The sequence below is a fragment of the Perna viridis genome, chromosome 6, assembly GCF_037379345.1.
Source record: "Perna viridis isolate PV_CMFRI_1.1 ecotype Kerala chromosome 6, ASM3737934v1, whole genome shotgun sequence".
Classification (NCBI taxonomy): domain Eukaryota; kingdom Metazoa; phylum Mollusca; class Bivalvia; order Mytilida; family Mytilidae; genus Perna; species Perna viridis.
In genome coordinates this window covers 32,165,000-32,181,975 of record NC_142450.1, presented here as the reverse complement: position 1 = coordinate 32,181,975, position 16,976 = coordinate 32,165,000, and the positions used below count along the sequence as shown (strand labels likewise).

General features: G+C 32.4%; 1 protein-coding gene across 1 annotated transcript; it reads left to right on the top strand.

The window, feature by feature from the left end:
- The first annotated feature begins 8,797 nt into the window (after positions 1-8,797).
- On the top strand, positions 8,798-15,186 carry LOC148614579 (uncharacterized). Its single transcript, XM_088588759.1, has 7 exons — positions 8,798-8,973; positions 10,050-10,156; positions 11,061-11,186; positions 11,384-11,485; positions 12,230-12,295; positions 13,513-13,538; positions 14,046-15,186. Exons 2-7 carry the CDS (start codon positions 10,084-10,086, stop codon positions 14,967-14,969), a joined length of 1,317 nt encoding a protein of 438 aa, XP_088444885.1. The 5' UTR covers positions 8,798-8,973; positions 10,050-10,083; the 3' UTR covers positions 14,970-15,186.
- Positions 15,187-16,976: the final 1,790 nt, after the last annotated feature.

Here is a 16,976-nt window from a genome sequence, read left to right as displayed (position 1 = left end):
CCGTGGTGAGTATGCTTTCATTATCGACAACAAATATGACCATTGTTTTCTGCACAATTATATCACAGCCATTTGAGTCGAAAAATATTTTTTAAGCCATATTAGCAAGTTCTGACAAAAAATTGCCCATTTTTTACAATTTTGGCCCCCCCCCCCGAAATTCACATATAAGGAGGGGAAAATTGCGAAAAATTGACAAATTATCGTATAAAGTTGCGAACAATGGTTTGAAAAAAAAGATTAATTTTTGATTTAAAACAAAGTTAAAATTAAAAAAAATTGAAAATTCTGAATAATTGCCAAATTGTCATCAGAACTTTGTAATAATGGTTAAAAACGATGATTTTTGTTTGATTATCATTTTTTTTGGGGAGGGGGGGGGGTAAAAACGAAAGCAAAATCCTGGACCCGAGTGTCTGTGAGTTATATATTATGAACGCAAGCATATTTCCCAAAGATCGAATTAAAGCGTGTGAGCTGCATTTCATGCTTCTGTTTCTATGTTTTATCTCTTTGTAAGTGCTGTATTACAATAACATCATTGCGGTACCAGCTACTCCAGTGGTGTGATATCTATTTTGCCAGATTTATTTTGGCCTTGACTTGATTATGAATCGGATTTGTTGTTAACCTTATTCATCATTATTTGTTTGTCTTTTTTTAGAAAAAGTCACCTTCGGATAAATATTAGAGGAAATAACCATGTTATATATCTTAGAAGCTTAAATGGTGTGGTCGCTGAAAAAAAAACATAAAATGAAGAAAGTTATGTTTTAATGCAATGCTCAGGATACAACATTGGTAAGTGTTGTTATTTTCGGTTGAATCTCTTATCAAATGATTCTGATAAGAACAGACACTCGAAACGAAATATTTGACGTATTTTTGTTGCTAAATGAATCATCTAATCCTAACTCAAAATCTGAAATTTTAAGTAGCACTCCAGCTAAGATTCATGGAAAATGTGATACATGGTTTGAAAGCCTACGTATTTTTGTTTTTGATATTTTATTTTAATTGCCATAGTAAACAGAAAGTAGCATTCCGTTTTTCATACATCCATGGTCTGAGGAGATAAAAAAATATATATAAAAGGCACTGTAGATTTCAAAATTATGGGAGACAACTCTGTAAATGACACTCAAATACAATAGAATCAATTGGATTTTTAATGTTTATTATCTCCTAAGAGCAGGCAGATTGAAACAAATTTCAAAATGCATTAATATACCAACTGCATATGATGTTTATATTTCTCAGTGGCTATAAGGTATCTAAGAGCTTCTATCGACTTTTCTGACTCTTTAAGACATCACCATTATTTTAGAGACAGGCGTTTTGACCAAGGGTTTAACCCTTTGAGTGCCATGGCTTTTCCTTTATTTTGCCAAATAAGAATTTGAATATTCAAATTCAACTGTCCTGCTTTTGACGTCGACAATAATCTAACGTCACAAGAAAGGGCACAACGGCGGGAATATCGAACGCAGAAAGAAATAGACATAAACTATTTATCATTTGGATGTTTTCGAATATATTTTTTACTGTCAAGTTGTCAATTTCGTACATATATGCATTTACGTACTTACGGACATAAACATGTACCCAAAATAGGAAAGAAAAAAAGTAAAAAGACGTAAAAAAGAATATAATTAGACATTTCACGAGAAGTGTTTTCAACTTTCGGATTTTCTAAATAAATCGTATTTACCACATTAAACTTTTAACATTAAACCTATAGTTAGCACACAAAAAGATTTCATAAGCCACTATATTTATACTGATATTTATTTGAAAAAAAAGATAGAATATGCTAGTAAAACATCTAAGAAGAAGTAAGTTGAATTTCACATCCATTCTCCTTAAATAAGTACAGTTAGAAACAATTCGAAGTAAAAACGTTCGTGCTATAAAGATAACCTAATTATTTTATAACAAATCCTATGAAAGAGTTTACTCATTACTTTCATGTATCGAAACTAATGGGACTATACATGATATGACACCTTCTGCCTTCCAAATCTCGAAACATAGAAGCAGTTTATTTTTCTTTCTGTATGATGTAGCTTGCAATGTTGTGTTTGGTGAAATGGTTTCTTTATGTTAGCAGTTATAAAGTTAATAATCTAATTTTGAAAGAGTTACATGTATTGATTTTATATTTTATTTCGTGTTAGAGGGAGGGATGAATCTTGCATATTACAATTCTCTCAGAATCTTGTTTTTGATCTTGAACTTTATGAATTAAGCATGTTATTCGGGACATTGTAAGGAATCCATCCTAAAAACATTGTAAAACCTCTAGAAAATAAATAAATAGCCTTCATGCCAATGTTCTCTTTTCCCTAATTAGTGAATACTTGGCTTGTACATGATTTTCATAATCCTATGTTCAGCTGCCAAAATGGTCCGTGCAATCGATGTCAACTTTGAGTGAAATCATTGCGCAATATTTGCGATTCTATCAATAATAAATACATGTACATGTGTATCGTTGAAATTATATGTTTATAAAGTTTAAAATTTATGATTATTTATTTTCTGTTTTCTGAATATTTGATGGATAGACAACGACGAGTAGAAATAAGAACAAAATTTACAAGGAATTTTTTGGTGTTTTTTAACCTGACAGCAGATCGAACACTCTGTTGTCTTGTAAGAATGTGGTATCCCCAGATGGGAATCTCAGCACACTCACACCTGGTATGGAAAGTGCCCCGACCAATTCAACTAAAAATAGCCAATCACACGTTCAGTATACAGCTCATCTCTTCCAGTACAAAAATTCTGACTATTTCAAAATGATCAAACCATGTTCCATCACTTTAAATGATATATTTGACTACAACGATGACGAACCACATTGTACCATACCAAAATGTGGTATTAAAAATTGCAAAACATGCAACATTCTTATAACCGACTCTCACTTCTCCAGTTTCCTTAAAAACAAAACCTTCCACACAAGAAGTCACGTCGAATTAAGTTGCAAATCAACAAACTTACGATATGGATTAGAATGCATCTTATGTGGTTTAGTATATGTCGGAAAAACGCAAGTACGATTAAACAAAAGAATGTTCGCTCATCGTTCGGGAATTAACACCACCAAATTCTCGACAGTTTATCAACACTTTAATCAACAAGATCATTCAATCCTTTCTATGAAAATTCGTATTTATAAAAAATACCATCCTACGAACAGTCCCGTTCTAAGTAAAAACTATCGTAGGGAAAGAGAGGAGTACCGGATACGCAGACTGGGTACTGCAATACCTTACGGATGTAATGACAATATCAAAAATATAGGAAACCTTTTAAGCCAATATAACAAGAGCATAAATGTGACGAATTTATTTGACAAAAATCCAAGACGGGAAAGGAGTCATGCCCATCGCCACTATACGTCACCTAAGTTACTTGATGTCTCCATATATGGTCTCCTTCCTTTCATACAAAAACCTCTTGGACTTCATCACATTAGAACCAAACTTTATTCTATACCTCTTACTCTACTACACTCCCATTACAAAACAAGTCTGGACACTCCTGTTTCTAACCCCACCTCATCATTATACAGACTTGTTGCCATCATTTTGGATATTGGTTTCCACAGACTCGTTAAACCAGTTTGTGTGAAAAGTCAAGATGAAGAAAAATTATCATTTCTTCCACTACCATTTGTCAACAAAGGTATAGAGGCAATTAATTTGGCTAACGTCCTCCATCACAAAAATGTTACTAACAAAATACCCCCATATTTCAAAGACAAATCCATACCAATTATTTCATATTCCTATACTTCACCCATTGCATCCAAAATTTTCAATGATAAAAGGCCATTCCAGAACCTCGCGATTGAGGACTTCAAGGCTAAATCACATGACTGTTCTTGCAAAAACTCACCATTCAAATATGATCCTTTTGGTCACGTCGTTACGGAGGATTTAACGATCCCGAAAAATTCGAAAGATTATTTGAATACAATAGTATTAAAACCTATGATTTTTCAACACTATATACTTCTATTCCTCATACTCAGTTAAAATCCCGACTTAAAAACATTATACATCGTTGTTTTACCAAAAAAAAAAAAAAAAAAAGGTACACCTAGTTGCAAATATATAGTTCTTGGTAGAGATTCCCCATACTTTGTAAGAAATAATTCCAAATCATCTTCCAAATATACAGACAACAACATATTTGTCCAGTGTGGAGGACGTGTTTTTCAACAAACGTTCGGCATTCCAATGGGAACAAATTGTGACCCTTTACTTGCTGACCTATTCCTTCACTCTTATGAGGTTAAATTTATAGCTGGTCTGATCCGAAAGAATGAATATCGTTTGGCTAAATCATTTAATCTCAGTTTCCGCTACATAGATTAAACAATCCTAATTTCGGGGATTTGATACATTGCATATACCCAAAAGAACTTGAGATAAAGGATACTACACTGACACTGTGAAGTCAGTCTCATATTTTGACCTACACTTAGAAATCGATAGTAAAGGAAAACTATTGACAAACGTGATAATTTTTCATTCAGAATTGTCAACTTTCCTTTCATCTGTGGCAACATCCCTTTAGCACCTGCGTATGGAGTGTTCATATCACAACTCATACGTTATGCCAGAGCTTGCCGAATTTACGCAGACTTTTCGCATAAGCAAATGACCAACTCGGACTCCACTAAAAACTGGGAGCATGCACCGGTAGGGTAAGCGTCCTCTGCTTTTCTAGAAACACTCACCGAGTTGCTCATAAAAAGTCAAGTCGGGGGTAGACAAACGGGGAAAGGACAACCATGACCCGTTAAATATTTCAGTTTTCATGGTGCAGATGGATACACCATTACGATTCACGAGTTCATGATGACGACCATAAAACCTGTGTAGTGATGACTTCAATCTTGTAGCGAAATAACCTTGTTCCAGAAGCCTATTTGTTAGAGTTCTAGCGCGATGCAAAAAGTCTGCGTAGTTTCGGCAAGCTCTGGCATAACGTATGAGTTGTGATATGAACACTTCATACGCAGGAGCCGAAGGGATATTGCCACAGATGAAAGGAAAGTTGACAATTCTGAATGAAAAGTCATCACGTTTGTCGTAAAGTTTGGTCAATAGTTTTCCTTTAACATCGAAATCTAAGTGTAGGTCAAGTGTGACGTCACAGTGTTGTAATATCCTTTATCTCAAGTTCTTGTGGTAGATGCGATGTATCAAATCCCCGAAATTAGGATTGTTTAAAGATAATACGTCATCTATACAGCGGAAAATGAGATTAAATGATATAGCCAAACGATATTCTTTCTTTCGGAAATTTTCAGATCAGCTATAAATGTAGCCTCATAAGAGTGAAGGAATAGGTCAGCAAGTGAAGGGGCACAATTTGTTCCCATTGGAATGCCGACCGTTTGTTGAAAAACACGTCCTCCACACTGGACAAATATGTTGTTGATTAAGAATTTCAGCATTTTGTAAACATCTTCCTCTGTATATTTGGAAGATGATTTGGAATTATTTCTTACAAAGTACGAGGAATCTCTACCAAGAACTATAAATTTGTAACTAGGTGTACCATCTTTTTTGGAAAAACAACGATGTATAATGTTTTAAGTCGGGATTTTAACTGAATATGCAGTATACAGTGTTGAAAAATCATAGGTTTAAATACTATTATATTCAAATAATCTTTCAAATTTTTCGGGATCCACATTGAATTGATACCAGTACGGAAGGAACACGTGTTGTAGTAGGACTGCAGACCCTTTTTGACAGTTGTGAGTATAGAAGTTAAGTTTTGAAAGAGGTTTGGTGGTACATTTTGCAGATGCAGCCATGAAACGTTGTTTGTATGGATTCTTGTGGAGTTTAGGAATCCAGTATATAAAGGGTAAATCACAATCATCGTCCTTAGTAGAAAGACCAAAAGAGGACAGCACAGATTTATGGTTTTCCACAATCTCTTCTTTTGTTAGTGTGGTAGCAGTATAGGTCTTATCACTGCTATCATTTTCTACGTCTACCGCTGATAATAAACATTGTATATAAAACGTTTTGCAGACAAAAACAATGTTGTTTTGGGCTTTGTCTGCTGTTGCGACAACATACTTGTCATATATAGTAGGCAATGTTTTTGCTACATCGGGGTCTTTAAAATCTAATGTAGCTTTGGCACTCATTGACCTACTTAAAACTTTCATTCGTTTCAAAATTAAAGACCTCACGGCCTTCAACCACTTTGACAGATAATCAATGTCTTCTTGTTCTCGCTTTATCCATTTTCTTGCATAGTCCTCGACGGCATCCATAAGAACTTTAAAGTTATAATTCCAATTTATGGAGTGTGGTTCACGGTACTTGGGACCTTTAGAAAGGATATTACGCAGAGGTTGGTTTTCAATGATGGTTAAATCTGCCGTAACGACCGTAACGACGTGACCAAAAGGACCATATTTGAATGGTGAGTTTTTGCAAGAACAGTCAGGTGATTTAGCCTTGAAGTCCTCAATCTCGAGGTTCTGCAATAGCCTTTTATCATTGACGTATAGGAATATGAAATGAATGGTATGGATTTGTCTTTTAAATATGGGGGAAGTTTGTTATTAACATTTTTGTGATGGAGGATGTTAGCCAAATTAATTGCATCTATACCTTTGTTGACAAACGGTAGTGGAAGAAATAATCGTTTTTCTTTATCTTGACTTTTCACACAAACTGGTTTAAAGAGTCTGTGGAAACCAATATCCAAAATGATGGCAACAAGATGAGGTGCGGTTAGAAACAAGAGTGTCAAGACCTGTTTTGTAAAGGAAGTGTAGTAGAGTAAGAGGTATAGAATAAAGTTTGGTTCTAATGTGATGAAGTCCAAGAGGTTTTTGTATGAAAGGAAGGAGACCATACATGGAGACATCAAGTAACTTAGGTGACGTAGAGTGACGATGGGCATGACTCCTTTCCCGTCTTGGATTTTTGTCAAATAAATTCATCACATTTATGCTCTTGTTATATTGGCTTAAAAGGTTTCCTATATTTTTGATATTGTCATTACATCCGTAAGGTATTGCAGTACCCAGTCTGCGTATCCGGTACTCCTCTCTTTCCCTACGATAGATTTAACTTAGAACGGGACTATTCATAGGATGGCATTTCTTTCTAAAATACGAACGTTCATATAGAGGATTGAATGATCTTTTTGGTTAAAGTGTTGATAAACTGTCGAGAATTTGGTGGTGTCAATTCCCAAACGATGACCGAACATTGTTTTGTTTAATCGTTCTTGTGTTTCTCCGATATATACTAAACCACATAAGTTGCATTCTAATCCATATATTAAGTTTGTTGATCTGCAACTTATGTCATCGTGACTTCTTGTGTGGAAGGTTTTGTTTGTAAGGAAACTGGAGAAGTGAGAGTCGGTTATAAGAATGTTGCATGTTTTGCAATTTTTAATACCACATTTTGATATGGTACAATGTGGTTCGTCATCGTCGTAGTCAAGTCAAATATATCATTTAAAGTGATGGAACATGGTTTGATCATTTTGAAATAGTCAGAATTTTTGTACTGGAAGAGATGAGTTGTATACTGAACGTGTGATTGGCTATTTTTAGTTGAATTGGTGGGGCACTTTCCATACCCGATGCGGGTGTGCTGAGATTCCCATCTGGGGATACCACATTCTTACAAGACAACAGAGTGTTCGATCTGCTGTCAGGTTAAAAAACACAAAAAAAATCCTTGTAAATTTTGTTCTTATTTCTACTCGTCGTTGTCTATCCATCAAATATTCAGAAAACAGAAAACAGAAAATAAATAATCATAAATTTTAAACTTTATAAACATATAATTTCAACGATACACATGTACATGTATTTATTATTGATAGAATCACAAATATTGCGCAATGATTTCACTCAAAGTTGACATCGATTGCACGGACCATTTTGGCAGCTGAACATATGATTATGAAAATCATGTACAAGCCAAGTATTCACTAATTAGGGAAAAGAGAACATTGGCATGAAGGCTATTTATTTATTTTCTAGAGGTTTTACAATGTTTTTAGGATTCCTTACAATATCCCGAATAACATGCTTAATTCAAAAATTTAAAGATCAAAAACGAGATTCTGAGAGAATTGTACTATGCAAGATTCATCCCTCCCTCTAACACGAAATAAAATATAAAATCAATACATGTGACTCTGTCAAAATTAGATTATTAACTTTATAACTGCTAACATAAAGAAACCATTTCACCAAACACAACATTGCAAGCTACATCATACAGAAAGAAAAATAAACTGCTTCTATGCATCGAGATTTGGAACGCAGAAGGTGTCATTTCATGCATAGTCCCATTAGTTTCGATACATGAAAGTAATGAGTAAACTCTTTCATAGGATTTGTAATAAAATAATTAGGTTGTTTATCTTTATAGTATGAATGTTTTTACTTCTATTTGTTTTTTAACTGTACTGATTTAAGGAGAATGGATGTGAAATTCAACTTACTTCTTCTTAGATGTTTTACTAGCATATTCTATCTTTTTTTTTTCAAATAAATATCAGTGTAAATATAGTGGCTTATGAAATCTTTTTGTGTGCTAACTATAGGTTTAATGTTAAGTTTAAAAGTTTAATGTGGTAAATACGATTTATTTAGAAAATCCGAAAGTTGAAAACACTTCTCGTGAAATGTCTAATTATATTCTTTTTACGTTTTTTTACTTTTTTTTCTTTCCTATCTTTGGGTACATTTTCATGTACGTAAGTACGTAAATGCATATATGTACGAAGTTGACAACTTGACAGAAGAAAACCATACTTATTGCCAATTGTTTTTAAATATCTGTAAATCCACTTGATCACGATTTTAAAAATAAAGTACATGCGTATGACGCTTTAGAATCTAAATATAGCACAGAGGAAGTTTTATCGATGACTTAACAATATGGACAAATGTTAAAGGTAAAAGATAAAATCGCAATTTTATAATTCCAAAATGTAATTGTTTTAAATGGTTATATATCGGTATCATTATACCGCTACTTTCTGTTAAAATAAAAAGTCGTCTATCTCGTTTTCAAAAATTAAATTGACAATTGTGGCAGTATACAGATAGCCAAAAGTTTAAACTAAGCTATGATGCATTTCTTTATATAGCCTTTGCCTCTTTGTTTAGATAACACTCTCTTGTTATCAAAACTGTGTGTCGTTTATTTATTTATTTATTTATTTTCATGGATCTCGTTCTTTTACACGAAAGTAATTGAATGCATGTAATTTATTTTTCAAAATATTACTTCCTGTTTTGGTTTTTATGTAACATATAATTTTTATGAATAGGTTCTCTACATAAATATTCAAAATATGCAATAGAAGTTCAAACACAGAATGCTGTCGATTTTAAATTTCGAAATTATTTGATTATCATTTGATTATTAAGTAACAGTCTTTTTAAGAATCATGCAAATTCTGTAATATGTGATACACGCTACATATTTTTATTTGTTTGTAATTTAGTTGTTTTATGGGTGTATATTATGTAATGTGTAATTATTTATTTCAATCTCCCTGCTCTTAGGAGATAATAAACATTAAAAATACAATTGATTCTATTGTATTTGAGTGTCATTTACAGAGTTGTCTCCCATAATTTTGAAATCTACAGTGCATTCTATATATTTTTTTTTATCTCCGAAGAACATGGGATGTATGAAAAACGGAATGTTAATTTCTGTTTACTATGGCAATTAAAACAAAATATCAAAAATAAAAATATGTAGGCTTTCAAACCATGTATCACATTTTACATGATTCTTAGCTGGAGTGCTACTTAAAATTTCAGATTTTCAATTAGGATTAGCTGATTCATTTAGCAACAAAAGACTTATAAAAGTACGTCAAATATTTCGTTTCGAGTTTCTGTTCTTATTAGAATCATTTGATAAGAGATTCAATCGAAAATAACAACACTTACCAATGTTGTATCCTGAGCATTGCATTAAAAAATAACTTTCTTCATTTTATGTTTTTTTTTTCAGCGACCTCACCATTTAAGCTTCTAAGATATATAACATGGTTATTACCTCTAATTTTTATTCGGAGGTGACTTTTTCTAAGGGAGACCACTTTAGGTTTTTGTATAAAGGTAAGATCAATATCCCTGTCTTAAATTTGTGAAAAAATATCTTTAATGACAAACGATTATACAAAATTATACATGTAAAGACAAACAAATAATGATAAATAAGGTTAACAACAAAGCCGATTCATAATCAAGTCAAGGCCAAAATAAATCTGGCAAAATAGATATCACACCACTGGAATGGCTGGTACTGCAATGATGTAATTGTAATACAGCACTTACAAAGAGATAAAACATTAGAACAGAAGCATGAAATGCAGCTCACACGCTTTAATTCGATCTTTGGGAAATATGCTTGCGTTCATAATATATAACTCACAGACACTCGGGTCCAGGATTTTCCTTTCTTTTTTAACCCCCCCCCCCAAGAAAAAAATAATAATCAAACAAAAATCATCGTTTTTAACCATTATTAGCAAGTTCTGATGACAATTTGGCAATTATTCGGAATTTTCAATTTTTTAAAAAATTTTAATTTTGTTTTAAATAAAAAATTAATCGTTTATTTTTCAAACCATTGTTAGCAACTTTATACGAAAATTTGTCAATTTTTCGCAATTTTTCCCCTCCTTATATATGCATTTCGGGGGAGGGAGTGTCAAAATTGCAAAAAATGGGCAAATTTTCGTCAGAACTTGCTAATATGGCTAAAAAAACAATTTTCGACTCAAGTGCCTGTGATATAATTGTGCAGAAAATAATGGTCATATTTGTTGTCGATAATGAAAGCATATTGACCACGGCAACATAAGGCAAAAAATTTAGTCTATTTTTGTATCAAAATACCACCTGAAAGCCATTAAGTTTCATAAGAAGTCATTGCAATTGCATTTCTTTATCATCATTATTATTATTGCACTAGTTGACATAAATTTGAGACTTGATAAAAAGAATTTCTATATGGCAGCTGACAAAGGAAAGGTCACCGTCGAAATAATTCCTGCAAAGAATGCCGAACTACAACGTTTTTATCACACTGGAAACATAGCTGAATTAGAGGTCCACCTAAGCAGCACAGAAACTAAAGGAAAAGGTATGTCTAGGAATTATTTCCGCAGAAAATTTTCAATGTCAAATCACCAAATCAAAATAAGAAGACGTCACCTCAAGGAAATTTTCTCAAACCTGAAAGAATATCCATATATACATATATAATATAGCTTTAAATTGAATGTTTAACCACATTTAGACGTGGTTATAGAAGTATCAATACACGTGTTTTTTTTTCAGATTATATGAAACATTCGTTTTTTGAAATGCCAACAGACAATGATGTTAGCAGTAACACGCCGACTGGTAAAGCTAATCAAAAATACAAGCTGTGTCAAAGTGGTATGTAGTTTGTATTGTAGTTTATTTTTAACTAGAGATAGACAATAACAATAAAAATGATATTCTACAAAGAAAAACAGTATACTTAAAAAGTATACAACCTAAGAAAGGAATATCAGTCTTTGTTTTTTTTAGTTTATAGAAAATAACTTAACCTTTCAACGAAAACGTGTTTTGTTTTTTGGTTATATAAAAAAGATATGAAACTTTCATAGTCTTCCCGAAGACCTTACAAGTTATCAGTAAGCAACCTTTTTATCTGTAAGTATGATTCTTCTGAATTTGAAGGTGATTTCGGAGAAAAAAATAGATTTTTTTCATTTTTTTGCTAATATGTACTTCCTATATCCTAGGACACTAAATTATTAAACGAAACAGTGAACAATTTCAGCAGTCAAATTATTAATAATAGTGTAGGAGAAAAATAATATCACTTTAAACAGTATTTGATGGCACTGGTCGTATTGTAGGACGATTTCCCTATCGCTGCACTGGTCCATTTTCACAATTTGTGGTCCGGTAACTATTTTCCCCCTTGATTTGAATTCAATAATTATAGGTAGTTTGTTTTCGAAGGTGTTTAATAACGTTGTCTTTTGCATTGGTACTTGAGACTAAATCACTGCTTTATCGTTGCTGTACTTGTATAGCATCAGTCAATTTATATAAACTGATTATTAACGAAAATGCACCAAAACATGCAAGTTGTTTAAAGTAACTGATGTATTTCAAAACTGTTAACAGAGACTGATGAAGCAATCAGAGATGTTTATCATGAATGTCACAATAATACCAATATATTACAGCAAGGTAAGACATTTTTTGTTATCTGCATTAAAACGCAACTTTAACAATTGTTTTCTTAGTATATAATACATAATTTAAATTTGAAAATTTAGTTAAAATTTTCGTTAAAACATTCGAGATATGTATGATTCAATTTGGTGAAAATGATTTAAAAATATTATGCTATACTTATCATTATCCTGTTTCGACTTCTAAACGAAAAATATTATTATGCTAGTACTATACGGTTAGGTCAATTCTGAAAATTTGGTCTCATTTTGTTGAAATAAAGCTGTTTTAAGGTAGTCCGCACAGAAATTTCAAGTGTTTTGTCATATAAAGTACATATTTTTGTAAACCGTGGTGTGTGAAGGTTCAAGTCATTTATAAGTAATTTAGTGGTAATTGTTATAAAATCCAGTAGCCATGGCAACATAATGAAAAAATATTACTGAATTTAAGTACAAATTAGGGGTGCCTGTCCAAAAGTAACAGCCAAATACTAGGTTTTATAAAATATCAGGCACTTAGACATTAGCACAGGATAAAAATATGCATGGAGTAGGTTGAAAAGGAGTAAAAATAATAACACCCTTTTCGATTCATTCTTTCGCAAATTTAGTTCCAAAAGTTCGTGCGAAATAAGGTATTTTGAACATCAGCCATCTGATGCTGAGGAAAGAACCTAATACGGCATGGGAGTGAAACGTTCCGGATAGAATTCTTCCTTTACATTACACCTGTTTATCATCAAATATATTACATCTGTCTATGTATAAATGCTAAACTACATTTAAACAATATATCCACCAAATTTTAACTTTTAATTTTAAGTTTTAAATGTTACTGTATAGTGCAACCTATAGTTTTAAAACCTGTTGACAAGTGCGTCAAGATTTAACAGAATCCATTATCCCCCATAGTTTAAAAAACAATCACCTTTGATGTTGGAAGGCTTTTAACAGAGAATTGGCGGAAATAGTTTTTGACGTAATCACATTATGATGACGTATTAATGTTTGGATGCATAAATACCGGGAATGACAACGCATCGATCAGAGACCGACAAAAGTTTTTTTTGAAAACACATAATCACAAAGTATATGATAATAAATAAATCAGAAACTGAAACTTAAAAAAAATATCCTCTTATTGTTCCTTAAACCCCGAAATCTGAAGTTTGTTGTATCAAGGTTTCGTATATTAATTGTTTCCTTGATGTATTTATTTTTCTTTTACAGATTTAAATAATGAAGAAATTCAACAGGTAATTATTACATTGCTGTCTTAGAAGACTGACATATTATTGAAATGAGCATTTCAAACATTTTAAGATTCACTGCAAAACTCGAAAGTCTTCACACCTATTGATCAAAACAATCTGATTAATTAAATTCAATGAACATCTCAGGTGTCTTATACAATTACTATTTTTCATCAATTTGAAAACTGGGACTTGGTAAAACATAGACAAGTAATTTACTAAGATGCCATATTAGTCAAATAATTTTAAAAAGTGTATTTTTCTTCACATTATTTTGAAAAAGTTCTTCCGGTTTATAGACAAAATAAAGGAGAACGTTATAAGTACAAATATACTTTTAGATTGGAGGGTAATTGACATTTCATGTATTGACGTGTGTGCTCAAGACTTCTCAGATTTGTATTAATTCATATAAATAATAAATATAAGTTATAACCATGAGATAGCGGCTGACACTGCTTTCCCACATGAATTTATCAAATAACAAATTAACTCTTTTTGATCTTACAGACGGTACCTTTGATCGGGATCAGGCCATTTGAAAGAATGGCAATACAAATAGGGGATCAAACTGCCTGGTTTGAAAGGTTTTTAGTGGAGGATGATAAAAGTGAAAGTTGCTACGGCACGCTTGTCCTCTTCCACTATAAAGGGAAACTTTACACTACGACTGCCTATATAGCAACGATTAAATCCGAACAGATTTTTCAAGGTAGCAATTTATATTCAACCTTTAGATCAAATAGAGTAGATGTTCTACTGTTCACTAGTAAAGGTGGGAAGTTGCTGATAGAAATTCTTCACTCAATCGACAGAGAGGTCGCATGGGTCATATCCAAAGAACTGCAAAATAACGACGTGGATAGAAAAGAACTAGTGATTAGTCTCTTGGACTTGCTTAAATTGTTGAAACAATTTAGTATAAAGACATACAAGGAACCTGAAGCGTTTGAGACGGCAAAGAATAACCGACAAAATGAAAGGTTTTTGGAAAATAGTCAGGATAAGTCTAGGAACATTTTTCAGAATAAAATACCCAATGAAAATACATTTGCCGACATTGTACAAAAGAAAAGTTCTGGGACCAGCAAAATTGTAAATCCACAAAATAGAGAATCCGCATCGAAGTTATTCAAATTCAAAGATGATGATAATAAAACATCAATAGATGAGTTAGTGGATACTCCTTGTCACCCTAGCCGAAGACAAAAAATGAACAGTATTGTAAAGTCAAATGCTCAACAACCAAATTGGAAAATACATGTTGTTTGTGATCGTAGTGAACATATGACAGCTCTGGTTAGCCATTACTTTAGTAAGGACGTTTGTAGTGAAGTTTTATTGTCAATTGCCAGAAGCGACAGACCTCAGATCTTCTGGCCGTCAATGCATCCTCATCTTCCTGATAAACCTCGATATTTGAACGAAGAATAGAACTTCACATGTAGCCACTATTACTCAAGTACAGACGACGACAATGACAATGTTTTTTTCTCGGAATTATGATATTTGTGGAGATGATTCTGAATCTGCAACTGATAAACAAAATAGAGGACTGAGGCGATACAGTGGCAAATAAACAATCACAGAGACATCTAGATATATTGAAATTTGAATACAGAAACACAAAATAAATAAATGTCATAATTTGTTTATTTCTTCGCCTGTCATTTCTATTATAACTAGTTTAGGGATATTTCTACCCACGTGTGCACGCCTGGCTCTTATTCTTCAGCACTTTTGTATTGATATTAATTGCCGATGACAAGTCATAATGCATTATTATTTTTCAGTACTACTAAATAGGCCAAATTAGTGCATGTATAATCACAAGTAAAAACGAATATCAATATTTTCATTGCGTCGTTTCATTACTCGATATTTTGTTCGCTCTACAAAATCATGGAAGAAGGTGATCAGGGGTTAATTGTTTTAGTTTTAAGTAGTACTCCGGCTAAGAATCATGCAAAAGGTGATTCTTATGTGAAAAGCCTACATATTTTTATTTCTGATATTTTGTTTGAAATGTCATAGTTAACAGAAATTAACAGTCGGTTTTTCACATATCCCATGCTCTTAGGAGATAAACATTATACAGAATGCACTGTAGATTTCAAAATTAAGGGAATTAACTCTGTAAATGACACTCAAATACAGTAGAATCTATTAGAATTTCAATGTTGAGTATCTCCTAAGAGCAGGCAGATTCGAATAAATATTTACACATTTCATAATATAGACCCATAAATCAACTTAATATAAAAAATAAAAATATGTAGCCCTTTTTGAGGTATATCATATTTTACAGATTTTGCATCATTCTTACAAAGACTACTTCTTAAGCTTTTAGAACTCTTCTTAAAAAATACAGAACTTGAATCTCACTTGGCAAGAAGTTCATTTTCATATGCATAAGATCTCGAAAATTTAGCATCGAAATTCCTCGGATGACTCTCGAAACTTAAGCGTTTAACTGGCTCAATAACAGAAGTCTGATAATCAACTTCTATATACAGTCAATAGACGAAACTATGTGAAAAGTCCTTTTGGAAATTATGAATATTTCACTTTTTTATTGAAATCATAATGAGGTATGTTTGACGCTTACCTTTTGTTTAATTGTACCAGAGTGCTAGTCTTATGGATACCCGATTGAGTCTCCAATTTCTATGATTAATGAAATCCAATACTAAGAAATAATCTAATTTCTAAACCCCACATACTATTTTCAGAGCTATAAGTGTAAACATGCAGCTTTTATGTGATGTGTAGTCTTCTTTAGGTTTAACTTCAGGTAGGAGATCCATAACACATTGAACTTAGTGTAAGAAGTATTGGAGCCTGTGTGACGTGATATCAGTGGTTTGTTGCCCTCCTCCGTCTAGTGACGCCAAGGTTTTTTATGTGTAACTAGAAAGGCAGAGGAGTTCTGTTCGGGTGGTTTAAGGTAACCGTAAGGGCAGGTTTGGCTGTACAATGTTTCATAACACAGGAAGGTTTTGATAAATTTAAAAGGATACGACCATAAAACCATTTAAGATAAAACATGCAAAATAGAATCAGAAAAAGTTGAAAATGTTGTGTACATATTATTTTAAACGTTCATTATTACTTGTTTGAAATTTTGAAAAAGTAATTACATGTCCGTTTTTCGCGGTAAAAATTGCAACATCTTGTATAAACATAAACAATTCAGAGATCTGATTTGAATTTTGATTACCATGTGTTCTAATGAAGCAATTGTAAAATATACAAAAGTGGTTTTATGTTAGTGGAAAAGTATGATATACTAGCAGCATCGGGAGTTGAAAAGGGGTGATAAATGGTCTAATTGACGAATTCAACTGAAAATTAAAATGTTGAATAATTTAATTGTGAATTTGGAGACTTGAATCCATCACAAAAGTGAAAACAAAGATTTTTGATAATTCTTGCATTAGA